The sequence below is a fragment of the Clytia hemisphaerica genome, unplaced genomic scaffold (assembly GCF_902728285.1).
Source record: "Clytia hemisphaerica strain Z4C2 unplaced genomic scaffold, Clytia hemisphaerica genome assembly, whole genome shotgun sequence".
Taxonomy (NCBI): domain Eukaryota; kingdom Metazoa; phylum Cnidaria; class Hydrozoa; order Leptothecata; family Clytiidae; genus Clytia; species Clytia hemisphaerica.
In genome coordinates, this window is record NW_027103282.1 from 1885197 (window position 1) to 1911899 (window position 26703).

A 26703-nucleotide genomic window follows, 5' to 3' on the forward strand; every position below is an offset into this window, starting at 1 on the left:
TGGCACAAATTTTACCGAATATGTATCCCTAAAAAGCGGGCTAAAAAGCAAGATCGAAAAATATTTGTTAATCAAAACAAGCATACCTTTTTTCTAATTAAATTGAAACACTACTTATTCAAAGCTTAATTCTTCTGATTGAACGCTTTAAGATGGCTTTATATTTTCGCTTTATTGTTAAAATTGAATGTTATGATTTTAAGTCGGAATTTAACTTGTTACATCACACCTCGTTAACGTGGATTTACGATAGCCAACACCCGCGACTTCAAAGGCGTTTACAGCAAGATATCTTGTTTTGTAAACAACATACCATGATACTGGCTATGATCGTCCTGAAATGTATAAAAACCCAATACAGCAAGAAGTTCAGCATCACTTGATCGATTCTCACCAACTGACCATAAAACAAACAAAAAAATGAAGATTATCATTATCTCTCTTGCTCTCTTGGCTGGTAAGTTAAATCTAAATTCTTAAAACATTTTCTATTTTCGGTCTTTTCAACCTCTGCTTGAGTTTTGATCAACCTCTGCAAGAGTTCTATTGTAGGTATAAACTAGAGTTTTTTTCACATAAGAAATCCACAAAATAATTTTTTGACCTTCTCTTTTCAATTACAGTTGCCGCCGCCCTCAAAGTTGGAACCGAAACTGGTACCACACCACCAGCTGTCCCATGCCCAGACTCCCTCTGCCATGGAAAAGCTGACGGAAACTTCCAATACATCTACTATGGACGACTCAACAAAAACTACTTCCTCCAATGCTCAAACGGATTAGCATACTGTCAAGCCTGCTGGCCATTGTCCTTGGAATTCAGTGAAAACTGCAACCAATGTTTGTACAGCAAACACGACGACTGTGTCACCACACAAAAATGGCACCCAGCCACCACCTTCGCTTGCCCAGACAAATGCCCAGCCCGTGGACCACACTTCAGTGGAAACATTGAAGACCCACACAACCCACACCAATACATCGCTTGCTTCCACGGACAAACTGTCGGATGCATCGCCTGCCCAAAGGGATTGGAATTCAACGAGAAATGGAACGCTTGTTTGTTCAAAGGAAAATTCAAGACCGAGCCAGACCACTAAATTTCTTACACAGTAAAACCGAAAGTTAACATGTTGCAAAATATTTACAATCTTGTATTTTTTTGTAATTTTTAATCTTTTTAAAATAAATCTCAAGCATTCAAAAACTCATTCTTTGCCACAATTTGATTGTTCACACTTCACCATTATCAAGGCCTGGTTAATCTGTTATGCTTTTTATGGGCCCAAGCTTCTCAAAGAATTGATTATTACTCGGTTAGCAAAGAAATCGAAATCATCAATTTTGTTGTTTTGTGTCGAAAATATTTCATTCCATTTGCTTTTTAATATTTTTTTAAGGCTGTAACGATTATTTCAAAAGTTACCCAGGATATCAGAGGCCAAGTTTTCAAAGAAAATATCAACCTCTGAAGACCAAGTGTAGAAATTTTATCGGGCATGTGTCAATTTAATCACTCTAGCAGTAATGACATTATCATTCACTCTCCTTCCTTCATCAAAAAACAATTCGTAGCATTTTAATCATTTTTTTCATCAAAACATGGTCTTTCAATTCCCAAATGAGAATTAAAGTTTTCCTTAGAGAAGGAAACGTATCAAAATAATTGCTAATCATGTGTGGTTATGACGTCTCAAGAAGCGAAAAACATTCTATGTTTGAAAAATTAAGGGTTCTGACCATAGCGAATTTTTCATATATTTGTCATGTAGAAAATGTATTTTTCTGACTGATCCACGCAGCAAAACCATGACAAGTCATACATTTTCTGTTAGGCCAACTATTCCTGAATCTAAAAAAGAAAAATCGCGAGTAAAACTTTGATGAAGAAGAAAATGAAGACTTTTGCAAAGACAAGTATTTCAACTATGAGGACCTTATTTTCGGCGAAGAAAAAACATTTTGAAAAAGTTTTTGCGCAAGATGGTGTATCTTTAGCCGAACTAAAAATAGATTTTCGGAAAAATTTTGTAAAAGCTTCTTAGTCTCAAAATCTTGAAAATAGTGGTTTTTGACCATTTTTTCATCGAATTTTTTGTACAAAAAGAGTCATAACTTTTGATACATCAATGCAGAAATATTTTCCGAAAAGTTTTAGATAGTTCCATCTTTTGCAGACGATTTAAAAAAAATTCAAAACAAAAAGGTTAATTACTTATTAAAACTAAGCATTTTTTGTAAAAGAGGGTAACATAACATTTTATACCTTTAACCTTAATGAAACCACCGATCCACCACGGGCCTCCAAAAAGATTTTCATACCAATGTGAAGCCAAGACACTCAAGTCTAATATATGTCAATCCATGAGCATATAAACGACTGGACATCCATCTCCATTGTCTTTTTTGAAGATAACACGGCTAGCTTCGTTGCCGCCTCGTTAAAAGCATAAAATGAAACAATAGATTTTGATGATATACCACTTGGGAATGTACCTTGTTAACAACGTCAAAACTTCGACAAAAGTCTCTGTTGTTTTACTCCTCTCAAGTCTTTTATCTATATCATAACAAAGATAACAGAGGCAAAATCATCGTCAGCTTGTGAAAACTCCGACTAATATTTCAAAATTTTGACTTAAAAGTGTCTAATAATTTTAGAGAGTGTCACATTCTAATTTCGATATTCTTATTACACATGCTCTCGACTTTGGCAAGCTATTTTTTTCAAGTCATAAAAAAAATTATTGGAGTGACAAAAGGGATTCAAAAGTATACACGCGTTGAAATTGTGCATTTCAGAGTTGAAAAAATTGATAAAATAAATTACAAACTTGTAAAAAAATTCGAAAATAATTTTTTTGTGCATTAGGAGTAATGTTCAAGCTCTATCAATCTTTTTACCTGAATAATTCAAAGAAATAAAATTATGACGGAATATCTGTCGGATTTTTCATACCAATTTTGAAAAACAGGTGGCAACGAAGCTCGCTTCAAAGAGACAATAAAAGATAGATGTCCAGTCGTTTATATGTTCATGGTCAATCTTAGCTCTTCTCAGAAAATTGCTACAACGATATTGCCAACTTAAATTTCAGTATCAATTTAGGCCTTTTGTTTAGTTCTTCTCGTCTAATGTTTTTATTTGTCACCTGCGGGGCAATAATTTAACGGTGATATGAGGTCTATGAGGGCTGAATATGGAACTTTCTAAACCTTTGAAGTCAAAGATCAAGGAAACAAAATGTTACAGTATAAGTCTTTAAATTTTGGTTGTGGGTGGTTGTACCTTTTTTCCTGGGTGGTTGTACCTTTTTATGGCTGGTTGTTCCTTTTTCTGGGTTGTTGTGGGTGGTTGTACCTTTTTCCTGGCTGGTTGTACCTTTTTCTGGGTGGTTGTGGCTGGTTGTACCTTTTTTCCTGGCTGGTTGTACCTTTTCCTGGGTGGTTGTACCTTTTTCTGGGTTGTTGTGGGTGGTTGTACCTTTTTCTGGGTGGTTGTACCTTTTCCTTGGTGGTTGTACCTTTTTCTGGGTGGTTGGATGGTTGCGGCTGGTTGTGGCTGCTTGTGGCTGATTGTGGCTGGTTATGGCTGGTTGTGGCTGGTTGTGGCTGGTTGCAGCTGATTGTGGCTGGTTGTGGCTGATTGTGGCTGGTTGTGGCTGGTTGCGTATTTTAGTATTACCCCTTTTATTTTCAAATTTTTGGCGAGTAAAAGTACAAGAGGATAAAGGTAAAGCACTTTTTAGAAATTAGATTAATCATCTTTCAAAAACAGAGAACTGGGGGACCGAACTCGGGCCTCCCAACCGGGTTTCAAGGATGATCACCACTATACCACTACGACTATATATAAGCATGGAGGTAATAGAAATATAGATGGAGATACAACTCCTACTATTCTATTGTATTGTATCGTTGATAGCAAACTGTTGCTTTGTTGCTTTGGGAAAAAGTCATTAATTTTGCTTTCGCTCATGGGAATACTTGAGTCGAAGAGAATTTGAATAAAATCACGCTACATTTTTAATTTGTTCATTGTATGATGACAGTTTTGTTTATAAAACATAAGTAAACCTTGCAAGAATAAGCACAGACCATAGAATTTGAAATGTTCGCTGCTCAGGGAATCCTCGGCAAATTTTGTCAATTTTTACATATTTACTAATGCCAATCTTTCAACTATATTCTATGAAAATTTTGAGGCAGCTGCTATTTTAGATCTAAAGATAATTATAGCAAAGAACCTTCCACAAACAACAAAGAATTCGCAAAATTTGAAGAAGTTTACCTCTCGAAAGTTTCCCGATAAAATAAAAACTTCTTTTAAAACTTTAAAGAAATTATTACTGGAAAAAAATTCCCATTTTACCTAAAAATACGAGGTTTTGTTGGACAGAATAACTTTACTTTAGTTCTTATAATCTATATCTTGACTGATTTTTGCTATCAAGGATTGGTAATCAAAGGAGGCCGATTTGAAAGAAATTTCTAAAGAGTTTTATGACTTCTCTGGCTATTACAGAAGGTTACTCCATCTATATTTTTATTACCTTCATGATATAAGAATGTTATATTTACTCTACAATTTCAATACATTACATACAATTTCTTAGAAAATTGCATCGAGTAATCTAAAAACACTAGAAATTAGAACATATAAGAGTATTTGTAGGCTTAAAATCCAAAGAGTTAAGAACATCTGAAGGCTTCCAGAATTTTTGAATTATTTAAAAAAAACTGTGTACCAGAAGATCAGACGTCAACGTCAACGGCTATTCCTTTACAATTACATTTCCTTTTGTGAATAGGAAACACACTGTATGTTTGATAACAATTAGAAATCTAAACTAAAATCGATGTAACTTATCTTTTCTTAATCAATTTGATTTTACAATGAAGGTTCAAAGGCTCTAAAAAGATTCGAGACTCCTTTTGATTATATTCCTTATAAAGAAGACTAATGTTTTTTGGAGCATATGTGTTACAAATTTAAAGTCTGTCTCAAAATAATTTGCAGCTGAAACAAAAATGGCTGTAACTTTTGATAGAATTCGAATTAGATAGCGGTTCTGTGCTTTTTAAAACAATAATTGCAAGTGGAATATTATCAAGTAAAAGATTTGGAAGAAAAAAATGAAAAAGAAAAATTAAGAAGAAAAAATCAACTTCTTGTGGAAATGTGGTATAATTACCATTTTCACAGGAGTAATTCTTCGATCCTAGATCATCATCACTGTGAAAAAATTTCAAAATATTCATTCAATCAAAAGATATCAAACAAAGTTTATTGCTGGTTCATTGACTCTATAAAGTACAATCATGGTCGAAATAGAATGAGAATTCCGGTTATTTTAACGCTTTTCAAGATTTAAAGTTCTGGCGAGAAAGTTGATTTTGGGCTATCTCTTTCACTTAATCGAATATTTCAATTTGGGAGGGGTTGGCAGACTTCCAGGCTATATTCTGAGCCTTATTGGACTATTTTTGAACTTTTGGATCCTCAGATCCTAAGGTCCTAAGTCTTAAGTCCAGCATTAAAACTCAGAGTTAAAACTCTACCCTTCAAACCTACTTTAGAGCACTTACAAATCGATTGTGGTTTCAAAACTTCCCGGTGGATTTCCCTATTTTCTCAAATATTACGACCATGATTCTGCATCCTCTGGATATGTCGTCTCATATCAAATTTCCAATCTTGTACCCCAGAGCACTTGCAATGTACCACTTCTAATTTTACTAATGATACATATCATGACGAGATACAATCATTACAGCCTTTCGTGAGCGCTATCAGAATCATAAAAAGGCGAACCAAGGGACTGGGACCTAAGTTAGGATCTTAAAAAGACCTCCAGATACCCCCTTTAATTGTTTCCCATTGCAAGAGAGGAAATATTTTGGAAACAACAAAACTTTACACAAGATGCTTTCTCTTTCTTTGCTGACCGAGCCAATTATTTTATTCTTAGAGAAGCTTGAGGGCTCGTAAAAAAACAACATTTTTAATTGGTCTTAAAATGGCGAAGGTGTGAACAAAAAACATGTGACAGAATGAGTTTTTGAATGCTTGAGATTTATTTTAAAAATATTAAAAATTACAAAAAAATACAAGATTGTAAATAATTTTGCAACATGTTAACTTTCGGTTTTATGTGTAACATATTTAGTGGTCTGGCTCGGTCTTGAATTTTCCTTTGAACAAACAGGCGTTCCATTCCTCGTTGAATTCTAATCCCTTTGGGCAAGCAATACATCCGACAGTTTGTCCGTGGAAGCAAGCGATGTATTGGTGTGGGTTGTGTGGGTCTTCAATGTTTCCACTGAAGTGTGGTCCACGGGCTGGGCATTTGTCTGGGCAAGCGAAGGTGGTGGCTGGGTGCCATTTTTGTGTGGTGACACAGTCGTCGTGTTTGCTGTACAAACATTGGTTGCAGTTTTCACTGAATTCCAAGGACAATGGCCAGCAGGCTTGACAGTATGCTAATCCGTTTGAGCATTGGAGGAAGTAGTTTTTGTTGAGTCGTCCATAGTAGATGTATTGGAAGTTTCCGTCGGCTTTTCCATGGCAGAGGGAGTCTGGGCATGGGACAGCTGGTGGTGTGGTACCAGTTTCGGTTCCAACTTTGAGGGCGGCGGCAACTGTAATTGAAAAGAGATTGTTATTTTTATTTTCTGGAGTTCTAATGTGAAAGAAATGCTCTAGTTTATACCTACAATAGATAGGTATATCGCAAAGGTTGAAATTACTGAAAATAAAAAATTTCAAGAATTTAGATTTAACTTACCAGCCAAGAGAGCAAGAGAGACAATGACAATCTTCATTTTTTTGTTTGTTTTATGGTCAGTTGATGAGAATCGATCAAGTGATGCTGAACTTCTTGCTGTCTTGGGTTTTTATACATTTTAGATAATCTTAAAAAATTAGCTATGATATTACCATTCTAAACCAAGATTAGACGAGTTTAAAATAAATCTAAGGGTATTGCAATTTTAGCTTATTCTTCTCAATTTTTTGATATATCCGATTTCCTGCTTATGTTAATATTATCTAAATTTTTGAAACAGGACTTTAAGTTGATTAATGCTATTGTGTATTGATTGATTTTTTTTTGAAACACTGTTTATTTTGGGAAAGCCCTGTTTGATCATTTTATTGACTTTGATTTTTAAGCAAGCAAGTTTACCAGCCAGTTAAGTGGAACTTTAAAACCCCACTCGTACTCCCCTCTAGCAACTTTCCAGCAAGGGGTAGAATGGAATCTTAAACCTTTTCAAAGCATAAAAAAGAGGCTTGACATTGGTAACGACGGATTGAATCTAGCGAATGTTTTTTTTCTTCGTTAGCACATTTTTTTTAAATCTAGCTAAAGAATTTAATTTCAATCCAGCGTTTGTTTGAAATCGTTTCGAATTGGAAATAAGTTACTTCATTCCCTAGTAGAAAGTCTTAATAAGATCTTCCAAGATCTAAAAAGTTCTCTTAAAGAAAAGAATCTTTGTAGATCTTACCAAGTTCTTATCAAGGTCAATAGGGTAGAACTTCAGGAAGAACACAAAGACGTTTTTCAGAAAACTGATCCTGCCTTAATTTCAAAATAACAAAATCAGTTTTTAATGATCTTATAAAATTCTTGTGGAATCTTTCACTCAAGATATGGATATTTCTACCTCTTGAAAGGACATAATAGTCCACGAACTTTACTTAGAACCTTCTATTATTACACCCCTGTCTCGATAACTCGGTAATTTTTCAAGTCAGTAGACATAAGATAAAGAAGCTATATTCTAGTGGGAATAGATCGACCTTTTTACAAGTTAAAAAACCACTGTTATGTTTTCTTTGGTGAAATCTTAATATATACAGAGTATTTTCCTTTATATTTTCCGGGGCTTCCCTTTAGGACCATTATGCATATTGGGCGAGGTATTACATCAACAGGTGTAATTGGAATGTCATTTCAAATTTTACCGAAGAGGTATCCCTAAAAAGGAAGATCGAAAAATATTTGTTAATCAAAACACCCATAGCTGGCACATAACGTTGTTTCAACGATTATCTAACGTTATATGGATGTTGTGAACATTAGATGATTAGATGGACTTCGAAACAATGTTGTGTGCCAGCTGGGCAAGCATACCTTTTCTCGAATTAAATTGAAACACTACTTATTCAAAGCTGGGGGGGGTTTCAGGGGGTACCCGATTCCGCAATTCCGCCAATTTTTTCTCCAATTTCCGTCAAACCGTCTTAAATTGAACCAAAATTCCGTCACCGAAAATTCCTTTGAAATTCAATATTTTTGTCGAAAACTCCGCAAATTTTGGATATTTTTTACCAATTCCGAAATTCCGCAAATTTTTTTGCTAAATTCCGTTTTTCCGCACTAAAATTGTCTAATTTTCCATCTCCGTCAGAGAACCCAAATTCCGTAATTCCGTCTAAATTTTCTCCAAATTCCGCCACTCCGTCCGAAAAAAGGGCCGATTCCGCTCCTCCGCCAACCATGAAACCCCCCCCAAAGCTTAATGAATAAGCTTCTGATTAAACGTTTTAAGATGGCTTTCTATTTTCGTTTTATTGTTAAAATTCAATGTTATGATTTTAAGCCGGAATTTAACATGTTACATCACACCTCGTTAACGTGGATTTACGATAGCCAACACCCACGACTTCAAAGGCATTTACAGCAAGATATCTTGTTTTGTAAACAACATACCATGATACTGGCTATGACCGTCCTAAAATGTATAAAAACCCAAGACAGCAAGAAGTTCAGCATCACTTGATCGATTCTCATCAACTGACCATAAAACAAATCAAAAAATGAAGATTATCATTGTCTCTCTTGCTCTCTTGGCTGGTAAGTTAAATCTAAATTCTAAAAACATTTTCTATTTTCGCTCTTTTCAACCTCTGCTTGAACTCTGATCAACCTCTGCGAAAATTCTATTGTAGGCATAAACTAGAGTTTTTTTCACATAAGAAATCCACAAAATAATTTTGACCTTCTCTTTTCAATTACAGTTGCCGCCGCCCTCAAAGTTGGAACCGAAACTGGTACCACACCACCAGCTGTCCCATGCCCAGACTCCCTCTGCCATGGAAAAGCTGACGGAAACTTCCAATACATCTACTATGGACGACTCAACAAAAACTACTTCCTCCAATGCTCAAACGGATTAGCCTACTGTCAAGCATGCTGGCCATTGTCCTTGGAATTCAGCGAAAACTGCAACCAATGTTTGTACAGCAAACACGACGACTGTGTCACCACACAAAAATGGCACCCAGCCACCACCTTCGCTTGCCCAGACAAATGCCCAGCCCGTGGACCACACTTCAGTGGAAACATTGAAGACCCACACAACCCACACCAATACATCGCTTGCTTCCACGGACAAACTGTCGGATGCATCGCCTGCCCAAAGGGATTGGAATTCAACGAGAAATGGAATGCTTGTTTGTTCAAAGGAAAATTCAAGACCGAGCCAGACCACTAAATTTCTTACACAGTAAAACCGAAAGTTAACATGTTGCAAAATATTTACAATCTTGTATTTTTTTGTAATTTTTAATATTTTAAAAATAAATCTCAAGCATTCAAAACTCATTCTCTGCCACAATTTGATTGTTCACACTTCACCATTATCAAGGCCTTGTTAATCTGTTATGCTTTTTACGGGCCCAAGCTTCTCAAAGAGTTGATTATTACTCGGTTAGCACAGAAATCGAAATCATCTTAGTACAGAATTTTGTTGTTTTTTGTCGAAAATATTTCCTCCATTGTTGCTTTTTAATATTTTTTAAGGCTATAATAATTATTTCAAAAGTCACCCGGGATATCAGAGGCCCAGTTTTCAAAGAAAATATCAAACTCTGTAGACCAAGTGTCGAAATTTTATCGGACATGTTTCAATCTAATCACTGTAGAATAGGAATCAAAGATGAAGAGAAATTATAATTACCACATTTATGTTGACGAATTCCCCAGAAACCGTCAAGTGTAATCAAAATGAGTTTCTTTCAAAAAAATCTTCCACATGATTCCCAAATGTTAAACAGTAATTACTAAACTATTAATTATGGCAATGTTACTTCAATAGAATTGAAATAATACACAGATCTTTATGTTATATGTCTATGTCTATTGCTGACACCTTTTTAAAGCGTTGATGAACTTTTTGAGTTTAATTTTCAGCCAATAAAAATGTCAACTTAATCAAAAATCTTGGCTTGTCGTCATGGTTACTTTTCTCAACGTTGATTGTCTGCTGAATAGAATCGCGATTGCTGTCGGCACAGGTCAGAATATGATTTCGGCATGTGGTTTCCACGGTAATCAAAAGTGTTACAGGGGATCTGGGTACAAAATCGGAAATTTGATATGAAACGAAATATCCAGAGGATAGGGAAACTTTCTTTTTCCTACGGTCATGTTTTGAAGACAAAAAAAAGTTAAAAGAGATAGATAAAATGAGGAATTTTGGTGATCGACTCAGAGGAATTGGTAGCTAAAAATTTCTCCAACTAGATACTCAAAAATTATCACTAAAATTGGTTATTGTCCAAAGAAAATAGGTAACGTGTTTATTTGAGTTTTTTTTCAGGTCACTTGTCCTCAAACTCTGTTCTTTGAAGTCCACTCGGTCCACTTATGACCTAAAGTTCTCACAAGTGATAAGTATTGATAATCAATCTAAACTGGAAATAGGAAGAATCCTTTTTTACCTAACTCGAGATATTAATCCTTAAAAACAGTGTTTTCAGTGTTTTTCAGCCAGAAACAGCTGTTTTGCCCAGTTTTTGCGCTTTCGGAAGCTCAATATCTCAAGTTAGGTACTGAAATCACCTATACTCGCAATACATCACTAATCTTAATTTTTTGAGAGCTTTCCAAAAATATACAACAGGTCTTCGTTTTCTCAAGCTAAAATTTTCATTAATTTTTCACCCTACGATTTTTGCCTGAGACCGTCGTATTTGTCCGAAAATCACACCAAAGTGTACGAAAAAAAATTGGCACCCAAGTTATTTTGATTCCCCTACCCCTTAGCTTTCCAAAAATGTATAACAAGTGCTTTGACTAAAAATATCGAGCGATTTTACAAATTTCCCCCTACTATCACTGGAATGGCTGTGTCATAATTAATTTTTCTACCCAAAAAAGTTATTAGGCAAAAATCAAAAACTGCAGACGTCAGCAAAATTTGTTTTTTGAACAACTCCAGTTTGGCTGATGGTATGAACATGAAATTTGGACCAACGTTGCACATCATTAAAAGGATCATTTTGAAATTTTGCTGACGTCAGCACTTAATTGCGTAATTTCATATTTTGCTGATTTCAACTGATGTCAGCAAGATTTGAAAAAACATTTTAAGCAAAAATTCTATTCAACTCATTTCAATTTTTCTCAACTTCAGTTGATCTATAATTTGAGAATGTTTGCGTGTGTGTGTCTGTGTGAATGTCCCAAAACTTTGGGGCAGCCTCAAGACTTAAAGAATTGTCGAATTTGGCTGAAATCTGACACATTTGCTCCTTGGGTGAATATCTGGGTTTTTTTTTTCATTTTTCTAAAATTTTGATTTTTGGGGCCTGGGGACGAGTTTTTCGCCAAAACGAGGCTAAAACTTTGGGGCAGCCTGGAGAGTTCAAAGATTGTTCGATTTGGCTGAAATTTTGCACACTTTTTCCTTGGGTGAATATCTGGAGGTGCTTTATTCATTTTTCAAAAATTTTGATTTTTGGGGCTTGGGACGAGTTTTTCGCCAAAACGAGTCTAAAACTTGGAGCAGCCTAAATGCCTAAAAAATGGCACATTTGTTCCTTGGGTGAATATCTAGGGGTCTACAATTGGGCCTATGAATAATTTGAAGCCACTGAAGTTAAGCCCAGTGCGTTGCGCACGTTCGACTATACTTGAAGATTTCAGGGGAATTCGTCAAAAGTAAACATGTATAGTGATGTAGTCTGCTCGACATTAATATGGTAATGTTTGCCCTTCACCTTTGACGCTTTCTACAGTGATTAGATTGACACATACGCGACATAAAACTCAACCTCTAATACTCAGGGTATTAATTTGCCCGAGGAGAAGGAGGGCTAGACATTGACCCCAAAAAAGGGTAAATCAACAAAAATTGACTCGATCAGTGGCGTGGTGGCAGGGGGCCCATTTGAGAAGGGGCACCGAAAAATAAGGGGCGCCAAGAAGGATTTTACAGACGCCCATATCAAAAGGTCGGCCACCTCAAAAACTTCGAAATTTCGCAGGCTTGCTTTCCTTGCACACTCTTCTTGGTGTTTATGATTTAGTTTTTACTATTATCAAATGAATTTTTTGTAAGGGTCGTAAAATTCCCAAAATTTTCCTTTGTTTTCTTCTTTTTAGTCTTCTTTTCAGCTCGCAACCCTAGTACCCCCCGAATTATTCGGAAGAAAATTAAATGTATAGAAGTTTGTAAATTTTTCATATTTATCTTCGTGAGCGCAATCAGAATCACAAAAAGGCGAACCAAGAGACTGCGATCTTAGTTAAAATCTTAGAGGTCTCCAGATACCCACTCTAACTGTTTCACCTTGCAAGAGAGGAAATATTTTGGACTCGAAACAACAAAATTTTACACAAGATGCTTTCTCTTTCTTTGCTGACCGAGCAATTTATGTTATTCTTTGAGAAGCTTGGGCTCGTAAAAAAACAACATTTTTAATTGGTCTTAAAATGGTAAAGGTATGAACATTCACATTGTGGCAAAGAATGAGTTTTTGAATGCTTGAGATTTATTTTAAAAATATTAAAAATTACAAAAGAATACAAGATTGTAAATATTTTGCAACATGTTAACTTTCAGTTTTACTGTGTAAGAAGTTTAGTGGTCTGGCTCGGTCTTGAATTTTCCTTTGAACAAACAGGCGTTCCATTTCTCGTTGAATTCCAATCCCTTTGGACATGCGATGCATCCGACAGTTTGTCCGTGGAAGCAAGCGATGTATTGGTGTGGGTTGTGTGGGTCTTCAATGTTTCCACTGAAGTGTGGTCCACGGGCTGGGCATTTGTCTGGGCAAGCGAAGGTGGTGGCTGGGTGCCATTTTTGTGTGGTGACACAGTCGTCGTGTTTGCTGTACAAACATTGGTTGCAGTTTTCGCTGAATTCCAAGGACAATGGCCAGCAGGCTTGACAGTAGGCTAATCCGTTTGAGCATTGGAGGAAGTAGTTTTTGTTGAGTCGTCCATAGTAGATGTATTCCATGGCAGAGGGAGTCTGGGCATGGGACAGCTGGTGGTGTGGTACCAGTTTCGGTTCCAACTTTGAGGGCGGCGGCAACTGTAATTGAAAAGAGATTGGTATTATTATTTTGTGGGTTTATTATGTGAAGCAAATGCTCTAGTTTATACCTACAATAGAATTCTCGAGGTTGATCAGAGTTCAAGCAAAGTTTGAAAATTACTGAAAATAAAAAATTTCAAGAATTTGGATTTAACTTACCAGCCAAGAGAGCAAGAGAGACAATGATAATCTTCATTTTTTTGTTTGTTTTATGGTCAGTTGATGAGAATCGATCAAGTGATGCTGAACTTCTTGCTGTCTTCGGTTTTTATACACTTCAGGACGATCATAGCCAGCATCATGGTATGTTGTTTACAAAATAAGATATTTAGCAATGCTGGGGTACCTCAAGGCTCGATTCTTGGTCCATTGTTCTTCTTAATTTATATTAATGATCTTCCAAAAAACCTTGAGTCAAAACCGAAGATTTTTGCTGACGATACCTCTTTATTCTCTCTTGTGATTGATCAACTCTTGAGCCTTGAAGTACTTAACAGAGATCTCTCCAGGATAACTGACTGGGCTCATCAATGGAAGATGTCTTTTAACCCTGACCCATCTAAGCAAGCCATTGAAGTCTATTTTACCTGTAGACTCACTCCTCGTAATGCTCCAGTAATCTCCTTTAATAATTCTAATATCGCAACCAGTGAGTACCAGAAACATCTTGGTCTAATCTTAGATTCAAAACTTTCTTTTGATCGCCATCTAGACGAGAAGATAAAAAAGGCCAATAAAGGAATTGGTCTTATTAACCGACTTCGCAAGCATGTGCCTAGGAGATCTCTACTAACCATTTATAAATCTTTCATTAGGCCTCATCTTGATTATGGTGATATCGTATATGACCGCCCGGGAAATGCTACCTTTGTGCAGAAGCTTGAATCTATTCAATATAATGCCTGTTTAGCTATAACAGGCTGTTTTCGTGGAACGTCTCAAGAAAAACTATATTCAGAACTTGGTCTTGAAAGTCTTGCTGACAGGCGCTTTGCTAGAAGAATGACATTCTTCTATGGAATTATTAACAATTTAGCCCCTTCGTATTTACGTAACTACCTGCCAGTAAGACTTACAGCACCAGGTGGCCTTAGAACAAGAAATCCTATTTATCCTCTTAATATACGAACTGAGCGTTTCCGTAACACTTTTTTTCCGTACTGCATATCTCAGTGGAATGTTCTGGGAGGTAATATACGAGATCTACCTTCAATTAAAACTTTCAAAAAAGCAATCTATGAATTTTTGAGACCCAAGCAATCTCATGTTTTTGATGTTCCTGACATTCAAGGAGTGATCTTTCTAAATCGACTTCGGGTCGGTTTCAGCCATCTCAACGAGCATAAATTTAGACATGGCTTCCGCGACACTTTAGACCCTTTCTGTGGTTGCCGAACTAACTCTGTTGAAAACACTCAGCACTTTCTTCTGCACTGCTCTATATATTCCCATGCAAGACAATCTTTGTTCGACAAACTTCAGACCCTAGGCATTATTTTTCATCCGCCGCTTAACCCTCCTTTTTTCTGTCGGCTTTTATTATATGGGGATGAAAGTTTGACTTCAAATCTAAATAAATCTATTCTTTGTTCTGTTGTTGAATTTCTTAACGAAACTGGAAGGTTTAGCGGTGCTTTATTTTAGGCTTTTACCTAACAATTGTAGCTTCCTTCTCCAAGATTTTTTCTTTATTTACTTATTTATTTATTTTTACATAGTCTAGTACCTCTGGCGATATAACGTTAGTTCCTAGCGGGGGGAGGGACTATATTTTATGTTTAAGTAATGTTTTGTAATATGTTCGTAGTGTACACGTGTTTTTGTTTCAATAAAGAAAAAAAAAAAAAAAAAAAAAAAAAAATATTTAGCTGTAAACGCCTTTGAAGTCACGGGTGTTGGCTATCGTAAATCCACGTTAACGAGGTGTGATGTAACAAGTTAAATTCCGGCTTAAAATCATAACATCAATTTTAACAATAAAGCGAAAATATAAAGCCATCTTAAAACGTTCAATTAGAAGAATTAAGCTTTGAATAAGTAGTGTTTCAGTTTGATTAGAGAAAATGTATTTTGTTTTGATTAACAAATGTTTTTCTATCTTCCTTTTCAGGGATACCTCTTCGGTAAAATTTGAAATGACATTCCAATATGTGCCAAGTACCCCCGTTGGTGTAATACCTCGACGAATATGCATAATGGTCCTAAGGTAAGCCCCGGAAAATATTAAGGAAAATACGCTGGAATTCCATCTCCATTCGAAAAGAACATGGTGAAATTTCATCTCGATTAGGAAAGTACCTGAATTTCCATCCCCATTATGAAAGTACATATTGAGATTTCACCCCAATCGGGGAAAAACAAAGAAATTATAAACAGCGGTTTTTTAACTTGTAAAAAGGTCGATCTATTTCTAATCGTGGACTATTATGTCCTTTCACGAGGGAGAAATATCCATATCTTGAGTGAAAGACTTCACATTAATTCTATAGGATCTTTAAAAACGGATTTAGTCATTTTAAAATATAAGGCAGACTCATTTTTCTGAAAAACGCCTTTCTGTTCTTCCTGAAGTTGCTTCTACCTTATTGATCTTGATAAATAATTCATTACTTCGAAATTCGTGAATGTTAGCTTTCCCAAATACCAACTGCAGGACACTGGGTAATATTTTGGATACTGCTAAGCGCAAGCGGTACTCATCATGTAAGCGAGTGCGATCAATAAAGTCTTGATTGTGGTCAAACAGAATGGTGATGATTAAGGAGCTAGATTGGAATTTATTGGCTGGGAAATGAAGTAACTTTTTTCCAATTCGAAACGTGTGACCTGCTTGGATTTCAAACAAACGCTGGATCGAAATTAAATTCTTTAGCCAGATTTAAAAAAAAAGTGCTACACGAAACAAAAAACACGCTAGATTCAATCCGTCGTTACCAATGTCAAGCCTCTATTTTATGCTTTGAAAAGGTTTAAGATTCCATTCTAGCCCTTGATGGAAAGTTGCTAGAAGGGAGTAGGATTTGGGTTTTAAAGTCCCACTTAACTGGCTGATAAACTTGTTTGCTTAAAATTAAAGTGTTTCAAAAAAATATTTCAGAACTCAAATCCTTTTATCAACATAAAATCCTGTTTCAAAGATTTATTTAAGATTAACATCAGCTGGAAATCGGATGTATCCTAAAATTGAAAAGACTAAGCTAAAATTGTAATACCCTTAAATTTATTTCAAACCCGTCTAATCTTGCTTTGGAATGGTTATATCATAGCTAATCTTTTAAGATTACCTGAAAATGTATAAAAACCCAAGACATCAAGAAGTTCAGCATCACTTGATCGATTCTCATCAACTGACCATAAAACAAACAAAAAAATGAAGATTATCATTGTCTCTCTTGCTCTCTTGGCTGGTAAGTTAAATCCAAATTCTTGAAATTTTTTATTTTCAGTAATTTTCAAACTTTGCTTGAACTCTGATCAACCTCGAGAATTCTATTGTAGGTATAAACTAGAGCGTTTGTTTCACATAATTAATCCTCAAAATTATAATACCAATCTCTTTTCAATTACAGTTGCCGCCGCCCTCAAAGTTGGAACCGAAACTGGTACCACACCGCCAGCTGTCCCATGCCCAGACTCCCTCTGCCATGGAAAAGCCGACGGAAACTTCCAATACATCTACTATGGACGACTTAACAAAAACTACTTCCTCCAATGCTCAAACGGATTAGCTTACTGTCAAGCCTGCTGGCCATTGTCCTTGGAATTCAGTGAAAACTGCAACCAATGTTTGTACAGTAAACACGACGACTGTGTCACCACACAAAAATGGCACCCAGCCACCACCTTCGCTTGCCCAGACAAATGCCCAGCCCGTGGACCACACTTCAGTGGAAACATTGAAGACCCACACAACCCACACCAATACATCGCTTGCTTCCACGGACAAACTGTCGGATGCATCGCCTGCCCAAAGGGATTGGAATTCAACGAGAAATGGAACGCTTGTTTGTTCAAAGGAAAATTCAAGACCGAGCCAGATCACTAAATTTCTGTCACAGTAAAACCGAAAGTTAACATGTTGCAAAATATTTACAATATTGTATTTTTTTGTAATTTTTAATCTTTTTAAAATAAATCTCAAGCATTCAAAAACTCATTCTTTGCCACAATTTGATTGCTCACACTTCACCATTATCAAGGCCTTGTTAATCTAATCTTCTCAAAGAATCGATTAATACTTGGTCAGAAAAGAAATTGAAATCATCTTAGTACAGAATTTTGTTGTTTTTTGTCGAAAATATTTCCTCCATTTTTGCTTTTTAATATTTTTTTTAAAGGCCCTCTTACACGGAGCAATAATGAATTAAGATAAGATTTAAAATAATCACGAAACGATAATCTTATCTTATTGTGTCGTGTATCAAAGTTTAAAATAATAAAATCATTATCTTGATGACGTCGAACTCCCATTGTTCCGATTATTGTAGAGAAGTCGATTATAATCAGACTAGTTTGATTATAATCGACGAGCTTACGATATTCAAAACAAAAGAAAGGAAGAAAAATCTATTGATTTGGCTATGTAAACAAAAATATTCCATTCATTTGATCATTCAGCTAGTGTGTTTTGTGTTGTATTTTTTTGTGAAATTATTAAAAAGGGACAGAAGACACAAGTTCATTTCTCGAACTTGGCTAGCTACGGTTATACGCGTTGTTTCCTCTATTTTGTTGCAATTCGAGGAAAGCCAAGTCAGCTAAATTTTTCTCACGCCATGCTCCTTCAGTTACTTAACCGGTTTCTTCGTTGACTTCGTCGATAAAGCCCTCTGGTGTATAAGAGTCGGTTGAGAGTTCCATAAGCATATTATGAATAACAAGTGAAGCTAGGGTAATCGTTACAGCCTTGTCAGGCTCAAGTGGATTTTGTTCAAAAGGATTCAAAATCTACTTGCCAAAATGTCAAGTGCATTTTCAGTAACTCTCCGGAAACGAGGTAAACGATAGTTGAACACCCGACTTCTAAGTGTAAGGCCTTGTCCCGGGGGGGTACTAGGGCAAGATGGGTTACGGGGATGCTCCGCTGGTCAGGGTACCTTTTTTAACCTCCATGAGTCCCAGGTAGGGTCGCAAAAACACCAAAATAGAAAAATCAGTCCCTCGTAGGGTGCCTATTTTTGGAAAATTTGGGGAAAAAGTAGAAAATTTGAGAAAATTTTGGAATTTTAGTCCCATTCAGGGTCACTTTTTTCGCAAATTTCGAGTCCCACGTAGGGTCCATTTTTCGAACCTCAGCGGAGCACCCCCGTCGGTCGACAAGGGTAGTACCTCCCCCCCGGGGGGCCTTGTTGACTGTAAGGTTTTAGACAGTGAATACCCAAAGGAAAAGCTTCATCTCCAACAAATACATAGGGAAGAGGTACTGATTAATGATTGATGTAATTGGGATTGTTAGAACTTGGCAGTAATCTTGGCTCGGGAATACCTAGATTACCGCTTTCTAATGCCTTGTATTGTAGAAGGAACAATTTCGATAAAAGCCCCCGTCACTAATACGCCCTTGACAGCCAACTTTTTCTCTTATCTTCACTTTTCTTTTCAAAAGTTCAGCACTACAAACGATCGCAAGAGCTGCACAAGTAGCAGCACAAACCTTCTCCTGCTCATCTATTATTGTAAAGCAGGACTATTGCTCTGTGTATCAAATCAAAAACATTTAGAAAATATAATACAGAAAGATATTGATTATTGTTATCTTTACGTGTATGAAAATGTAAAAATAATAAATTCTTATCTTATCTTAATTGATTATTGCTCCGTGTAAGAGGGCCTTAAGAGTGTAACGATTATTTTAAAAGTTACCCAGGATATCAGAGACCAAGTTTTCAAAGAAAATATCAACCTCTGAAGACCAAATGTAGAAATTTTATCGGGCATGTGTCAATCTAATCAATGTAGAACTAGAATAAGAATCAAAGATGAAGAGATTATTATTACCACATTAATGTGTGGCAGAATGGATCAGTATGTAGTTTACTATTTACAAATTCCTCAGAAACCTCCAAGTGTAATCAAAATGAGTTTCTTTCAAAAAAATCTTCCACATGATTCCCAAATGTTAAACAGTAATTACCAAACTATTAATTATGGCAAGGCAATGTTACTTCAATGGAATTAAAATAATAGACAGATCTTTATGCTATGGTTCTCTATCGCTGACACTTTTTCAAAGCGTTAATGACATTTTTGAGTTTAATTTTCAGCCAATAAAAAAGTCAACTTAATCAAAGATCTTGGATTGTCGTCATGGTTACTTTTCTCAACGTTGATTGTATGCTGAATAGAATCGCGAACGGTCAGCACAGGTCAGAATATGATTTCGGCATACGGTTTCCACGGTAATCAAAAGTGTTACAAGGGCTCTGGATACAAGATCGGAAATTTGATATGAGACGAAATATCCAGAGGATAGGGAAACTTTCTTTTTCGCACAGTTAGTGTTTTGAAGACAAAGGTAAAAAGGCGTCCTAGAGTCAAAATGAGGAATTTTGGTGATCGAATCAGAGGTATTGGTAGTGAAGAATTGCTCCAATTAAATACTCAAAAATTATCACTAAAATTGGTTATTGTCCGAAAAAAAAATAGGTAACGTGTTTATTTTTCGTTTACTAGAGGTTTTTTGAGTTTTAAAAAGACTCCGTGGTAGTTTCCGTGATCGCACATCAAAGCTCGTTGTATAAATCAACGTTCGATTGCGATTTGGTGTTTGATCCTATAATCTTCTGTTTCTTCGGCCTCATTTTCAGATAATTAAGATATTTTTCATTTCAATAAAATATTTGAGAAGAACGAGGGTTACTCTTTTATATAGGAAACTAAATTTTGTGAAACCGAAGGACTTGGGCAATTCAAGGATGTCCAAATTTTTCAAGTTTAATTTTTTATCACCGTTTCCACTTTGTCAAATCATATCACTTCATATACCGAAAAGTGCGTATTGGATTGTAGATCACTGGAATGGCTACCGTGAAAAGCACAGGTCGGAATGGCTGTGTCATAATTAATTTTTCTACCCAAAACAAGTAATACTTTAATGGACCTACCTATTTATAAAACGAATAATTAGAATTTAATGGAAGTAATGTATAATTTTGGGCATTGCCATTTTACATCATTGTGCGAAAAATCATGAAAATCTGTCGAGTATAACACAGGGAGTAAGGACCTTTCTCGCAATTTTATTTCATAATACTGCGCATGCGTAATTTTCAACCGGTAGTGGATATTTAATGGCAAGAACCAAGTCAAATAATCCGGGAGGGGTGGACTCACTTTTTTGGTCGGGGTTGTGGAGGGCCTAAACCATTTTTTTGATTAGCCGAAAATGTGACGTTCTTTAGTGACGTATTGTGACGTTCTTTAATGACGTATTTGTCGCTTATTGGGTCACTACCAGTTAGGGTCAGGGTTGGACTCGAGAGTCACAACTGAGTGCCCTGGACCCATTTAGAGTCACTTTAGGGTCAATTGGACCCACTGACAAAATTGAAAATCTTCGTTTTAGTAAGATTTTAGATTGCTGCGAATAAGGTCCTTTCTTCCCCTCATAAGTTGAAAAAATGAAGGAAAACTGTTCCGGCGATTTTTAAGGAGTTCCGGATTCAAAGGATGATTTTTTTGGAAATCAAACGATGCTAAGTTTTGGGCATCATCATAAAGAACATTTTTCTGTAAAGAAACAATTAAATAAGTTGAAAAAATGTGACGGAAATGTGAAAAAACGACGATTTCCGGCACATTTCCGGTTCTACAGACCGGAAAAAATTTTTTTTCGGCAAACGGTTTTCGACACCTTTTCGGCAGTACTAATGTGCATCTATGTGCAAAAAATCGCAAAAAACTAATGATAAAATCTCGAGAAAATCTCAAAAAACCGCTTTTTTCGGGACATTTCCGGTTCTACCGGCCGGAAAAATTTCTTTTTCGAAAATTGGGCTCTGTCACATTTTGGGCATTGCCATTTTACATCATTGTGCAAAAAATTATGAAAATCTGTCGATTATAAGTTGAAAAAATGAGGGAAAACTGTTTTACGCCGGTTTTCGGCTGTTCCGGCGATTTTTAAGGAGTTCCGGATTCAAAAGGATGATTTTTTTGGAAATCAAACGATGCTAAATTTTGGGCATCATCATAAAGAACACTTTTCTGTAAAGAAACAATTAAATAAGTTGAAAAAATGTGACGGAAATGTGAAAAAAAACGACGATTTTCCGGCACATTTCCGGTTCTACAGACCGGAAAAAATTTTTTTCGGCAAACGCTTTTCGACACCTTTTCGGCAGTACTAATGTGCATCTATGTGCAAAAAATCGCAAAAAACTAATGATAAAATCTCGAGAAAATCTCAAAAAACCGCTTTTTTCGGGACATTTCCGGTTCTACCGGCCGGAAAAAATTTTTTTTCGAAAATCGGGCTCCATCACATTCGAGAGTTTATAGTAATGCACCTTTGTGCAAAAAATCAGAAAAATTGAATGAGCCAATCTCGAGAAAAGTTGGTAACTAACGAACGAACTAACTAACTAACTAACGAACAGGGGTTAATTTATAGGACCTCCACCCCACCGGGGTAGGTCCAAAAAGTTATTAAGCAAAAACCAAAATCTGCAGACGTCAGCAAAACTTGTTTTTCGAACAACTCCAGTTTGCCTGATGTTATAAACATGAAATTTGCACCAACGTTGCACATCATTAAAAGGATAATTTTGAAATTTTGCTGACGTCAGCACTTAATTGCGAAATTTCATATCATGCTGATTTCTAATGATATCAGCAAGATTTGAAAAAACATTTTAAGCAAACATTTTATTTAACTCATTTCAATTATACATGAAGGTTTCTGGGGAATTCGTCAATAGTAAACATGTATATCGATACAGTCTGCTAGACTTTAATATGGTAATATTTGTCCTTCATCTTTGACTCTTTCTACTGTAATTAGATTGACACATATGCAATAAACTTTATATTATTGGTGCTCAGAGGTTGATATATTATTTGAAAACTCAACCTCCGATACTCAGGGTATTAATTTGCCCGAGGAGAAGGGGGGCTAGACATTGCCCCCAAGAAAGGGTAAATCGACATAAATTGTTTCACCTTGCAAGACAGGAAATATTTCTGACTCAAAACAACAAAATTTAAAACAAGATGCTTTACACAAGAGTGATTTATTTTATTCTTTGAGAAGCTTGGGCTCGTAAAAAAACTGCATTTTTAATTGGTCTTAAAAGAGTGAAGGTGTGAACAAGAAACTTGTGACAGAATGAGTTTTTGAATGATTCAGATTTATTTTAAAAAGATTAAAAATTACAAAAGAATACAAGATTGTAAATAATTTTGCAACATGTTAACTTTCGGTTTTACTGTGACAGAAGTTTAGTGGTCTGGCTCGGTCTTGAATTTTCCTTTGAACAAACAGGCGTTCCATTCCTCGTTGAATTCTAATCCCTTTGGGCAAGCAATACATCCGACAGTTTGTCCGTGGAAGCAAGCGATGTATTGGTGTGGGTTGTGTGGGTCTTCAATGTTTCCACTGAAGTGTGGTCCACGGGCTGGGCATTTGTCTGAGCAAGCGAAGGTAGTGGCTGGGTGCCATTTTTGTGTGGTGACACAGTCGTCGTGTTTGCTGTACAAACATTGGTTGCAGTTTTCGCTGAATTCCAAGGACAATGGCCAGCAGGCTTGACAGTAAGCTAATCCGTTTGAGCATTGGAGGAAGTAGTTTTTGTTGAGTCGTCCATAGTAGATGTACTGGAAGTTTCCGTCGGCTTTTCCATGGCAGAGGGAGTCTGGGCATGGGACAGCTGGTGGTGTGGTACCAGTTTCGGTTCCAACTTTGAGGGCAGCGGCAACTGTAAAATTTTAAAAGAATTTACCTTTAGAAACTTCAGAATTTTACTTTTGAGTAATTTTGAATGGAGTCAAATGCTTTAGATTTTACAGTTAACTCTCGCTAATTCGAATTCGATCGGAAATCCTTATATTTGTTCGAACTACAGAAAGGTTACAACTATAGAAAACATTTAACGAGGGCTTTTCCTTTATTTCAAATAATAATAAGATTCGAATAACAAAAGCTCGAAATAGTGAGAATCCACTGTACATTCAAAAAAAAAAAAATCTTACAGAGCTTTTTCAAGCCAAGGTTGAAAATATTGAAAATAAAAAAACATCAAGGATATATTTAACTTACCAGCCAAGAGAGCAAGAGAGACAATGACAATCTTCATTTTTTGTTTGTTTTATGGTCAGTCGATGAGAATCGATCAAGTGATGCTGAACTTCTTGCTGTCCTGGGTTTTTATACATTTCAGGATGATCGTAGCCAGTATCATGGTATGTTGTTTACAAAACAAGATTTCTTGTTGCAAACACTGTTTGAAGTCGGCTGTTGGCTATCGTTAATCTAAGCTTGATACGGTAATGAGGTGTGACATAACAAAGTTAAAACCTGGCTTAAAAAGATAACATTCAATTTTTACATCATAAGTTCAAATTAGAAACGGGACTTAGCCATGTTGAATGCTTTTATCCGGGAGGGTCATGATTTTAATTGAAACAGTGTTTCAATTTAATTAGTGAAAAGATTAGCTTTAGGTCGTTAATTAACATATAATTCTTGGTTCCTGTTATTCGCGTACTCTCTGAAATAAAACTGTATTTGGGTTAAGGGACATTACTGCAGCATGATGGTTCCGGTAGGAATTCTTATTCTGATTTGACTAACCAACATAAAAATTTCCTGAATTAGAAATAAATTGAACACTTTTCGCGTGCAGTACTTAATGACACCCTTGTGTTCAGGACAAACCAGTCAAGACAACATTCGCTGTTAAAGTTGGTCTCAAAAGTATATGGAGACTTTATCTTTTTAACAATTTCTCAGCATGTATATTTGTTGTGCTACTGTATGTTAAAAAGTTATACTCCATTTGAAAAGATATTCTCGAGGTAAATAGAAGACCGAAGAATATAAAAACATTATTAATAAAATATAACATAAAATTATATTGGAGAATATCTTTCAAACGAGAAAAGAGAGAGAAGCTGACCCTCCGATATCATCGGGTCGGGCCCTATCCCGGGATAGTTTCCTACCCCTAGAGAGGTAAATCATAGCGCTTACCAGACATTGTACTCTGTGCTCGGGACACATCAGAGCCATGCTGTATCGTTGATGATACTCGCACAGTACAGGAGAACCTTGCGTTCTCGCAGGCTCAGGAGTACATATGAGTACGATTACCACACCACATTCAATGCCCAGCATATCTCCCCATGCTCTTGTATCAGAGTGATGGTACCCTATTCCGCTCACATGGTATGGGTACCCCGGGCTAGGGTACATCCACTTGCCAAGTGAATCGCAGCACCGAGTGGGAATCGAACCCTAACCTCCAGCACGGAATTCAAGAACGATGACCACTACACTACTGCGCCTATCTTTCAAACGGTGTATAACTTTAAAATATATATAGTATTAGTAGGGAGCCATGCCAAGCCTCGGGTCCGGTGACATCGTTTTTACGACCTAGCCACTTTTAGTCTATTCAAAAGAACAGTATATTAGAAGATATTCTTGAGAGAGAGAACGCGGATTAGGCCCGGGAAAACTTTTTATGACCAAAATAGTGACGCCATAGACAAAACTGCAAGGGAAAACAAGGGGTAGAGATAGAAATAGCTGATTTTTAAAAGTCAAAATAAACGAAAATGATTGGTACCATCTGAAAGAGCATGAAATTTGGAGCAAAAAAATGTATTACAACAACTCTCTGACTAAAATACTCAAAGATGTACAGCCGCTTGAAGTTCAAAAACATACCGACGTCCAGTACAGCCATAAGGCAAGACAAGATCAAGACTTGACGTCAAATCACAGTAGAGCTGACAGTTAGTTGGTCTTAAGGGCTGCTGTGACCATAGTAAAAAACTTTCAAGTGATTTGAAGATAAAACTGTTGTTTTGGGTTCCTTGGCACTTTTAACCAAAAATTGCTTTTAAATTGTTTGGAAATTTATTCTATCAAGAGTAATTAAGAACAAAAATGACGTTATGAACTTTAAAAAGACGTTAATCAAATGTTATATTACCCTCTTATACAAAAAATGCTAAGTTTCAATGGGTAATTAATGTTCTTCTTTCAATCTTTTTTTAAATTGTCTGCAAAAAAATTAACTAAATGTTCTAAATTGATGTATCAAAAGTTATGACTCGTTTTGTACGAAAAATTGGGATGAAGAATAATTGGTCAAAAAACGGTATTTTCAAGATTTTGAGACGGAGAAACTTTTACAAAAATTTTCCGAAAATCTCTTTTCAATTTGATTAAAAATACACCCTCTAACGCAAAAATCTTTTCAAAATGTTTTTTCTTTGCCGAAAATAAGATCTTCAAATTTGAAATACTGTTCTTCGCAAAAGTCTTCCTTTTCTTCTCCATCAAAATTTTTCATTGTGACTTTTTAGTTTTCAGATTTAGGAATAGTTGGCCTAACAGAAAATGTATAACATGATATGGTTTTTTGTTTTGCCTATGGCGTCACTATTTTGGTCACAAAAAGTTTTCCCGGGCCTAATCTGCGTCCTCTCTCTCAAAAATATCTTTTAATATACCGCTCTTTGGAATAGACTAAAATGGTTAGTTCGTTCGAGCTTTGATGTGCGACCACGGAAACTACCACGGAGTCTTTTTAAAATTCGAAACCTCTATTACTCGAATTCTTCCTTTATCTCAAACGTCCTTTCAGTCAATAATACTTTGTAAACCTCACTCCATAACTCGAAATTACCATAACTCGAACAAATTTCCTGCACTTGGCATGACGCCCATCCATACATGTATTCATCCATGCATATTGTACCAATCGACATGAACCATAAAATAACCCCATATATGCTGAAATCGGTCTCAAAAGTACATATGTGGATTGCTACTTAAAAATATTTTCAGCGCCAATTTATAATATGTTTAAAAGTTATACACCGTTGGAAAGATATTCTACACCACTGCCTCAGCCGCAGTGGAATTTTTCCCATGATGGATATAGAAAATTATATCGAAATCCCAATATAGAGTTATGTAGCTTAAGAAAACCAGCGAAGATGGTTTTAGAGTGCAATTTTTTAGAGTGAATTTCGAATCGGACGAAATCAAAGGTCCCCAGTGGAACTGAAACTTTAGGGTATTTTTCCCACCGGGAAATTTGGCCGGATTTTCCAACTTTAACTGTGAATGTTGTCTTGACTGATTTATCCTGAACACAAGGGTGTCATTAAGTACTGCATGAAGAGTTTTCAAATTACT

General features: G+C 36.1%; 5 protein-coding genes across 5 annotated transcripts; 3 read left to right on the top strand and 2 right to left on the bottom strand.

Moving 5' to 3' along the window:
• Nucleotides 1–400: 400 nt before the first annotated feature.
• On the top strand, nt 401–1199 carry LOC136803734 (uncharacterized). Its single transcript, XM_067060457.1, has 2 exons — nt 401–457; nt 624–1199. The coding sequence occupies exons 1-2, from the start codon at nt 421–423 to the stop codon at nt 1097–1099; spliced, it is 513 nt and encodes a 170-aa protein (XP_066916558.1). The 5' UTR covers nt 401–420; the 3' UTR covers nt 1100–1199.
• Nucleotides 1200–6165: 4966 nt separating this feature from the next.
• Nucleotides 6166–6882, bottom strand: LOC136804152 (uncharacterized). Its single transcript, XM_067060890.1, has 2 exons — nt 6788–6882; nt 6166–6641 (listed from the first exon to the last, which is right to left on the bottom strand). The coding sequence occupies exons 1-2, from the start codon at nt 6822–6824 to the stop codon at nt 6166–6168; spliced, it is 513 nt and encodes a 170-aa protein (XP_066916991.1). The 5' UTR covers nt 6825–6882.
• Nucleotides 6883–8788: 1906 nt separating this feature from the next.
• Nucleotides 8789–9602, top strand: LOC136803745 (uncharacterized). The gene is made up of 2 exons (XM_067060468.1): nt 8789–8863; nt 9028–9602. Exons 1-2 carry the CDS (start codon nt 8827–8829, stop codon nt 9501–9503), a joined length of 513 nt encoding a protein of 170 aa, XP_066916569.1. The 5' UTR covers nt 8789–8826; the 3' UTR covers nt 9504–9602.
• A 7054-nt stretch (nt 9603–16656) lies between these two features.
• Nucleotides 16657–17380, top strand: LOC136803753 (uncharacterized). Its single transcript, XM_067060480.1, has 2 exons — nt 16657–16741; nt 16904–17380. The coding sequence occupies exons 1-2, from the start codon at nt 16705–16707 to the stop codon at nt 17377–17379; spliced, it is 513 nt and encodes a 170-aa protein (XP_066916581.1). The 5' UTR covers nt 16657–16704; the 3' UTR covers nt 17380.
• A 5306-nt stretch (nt 17381–22686) lies between these two features.
• LOC136803762 (uncharacterized) lies at nt 22687–23665 on the bottom strand. Its single transcript, XM_067060491.1, has 2 exons — nt 23590–23665; nt 22687–23248 (listed from the first exon to the last, which is right to left on the bottom strand). The coding sequence occupies exons 1-2, from the start codon at nt 23624–23626 to the stop codon at nt 22773–22775; spliced, it is 513 nt and encodes a 170-aa protein (XP_066916592.1). The 5' UTR covers nt 23627–23665; the 3' UTR covers nt 22687–22772.
• Nucleotides 23666–26703: the final 3038 nt, after the last annotated feature.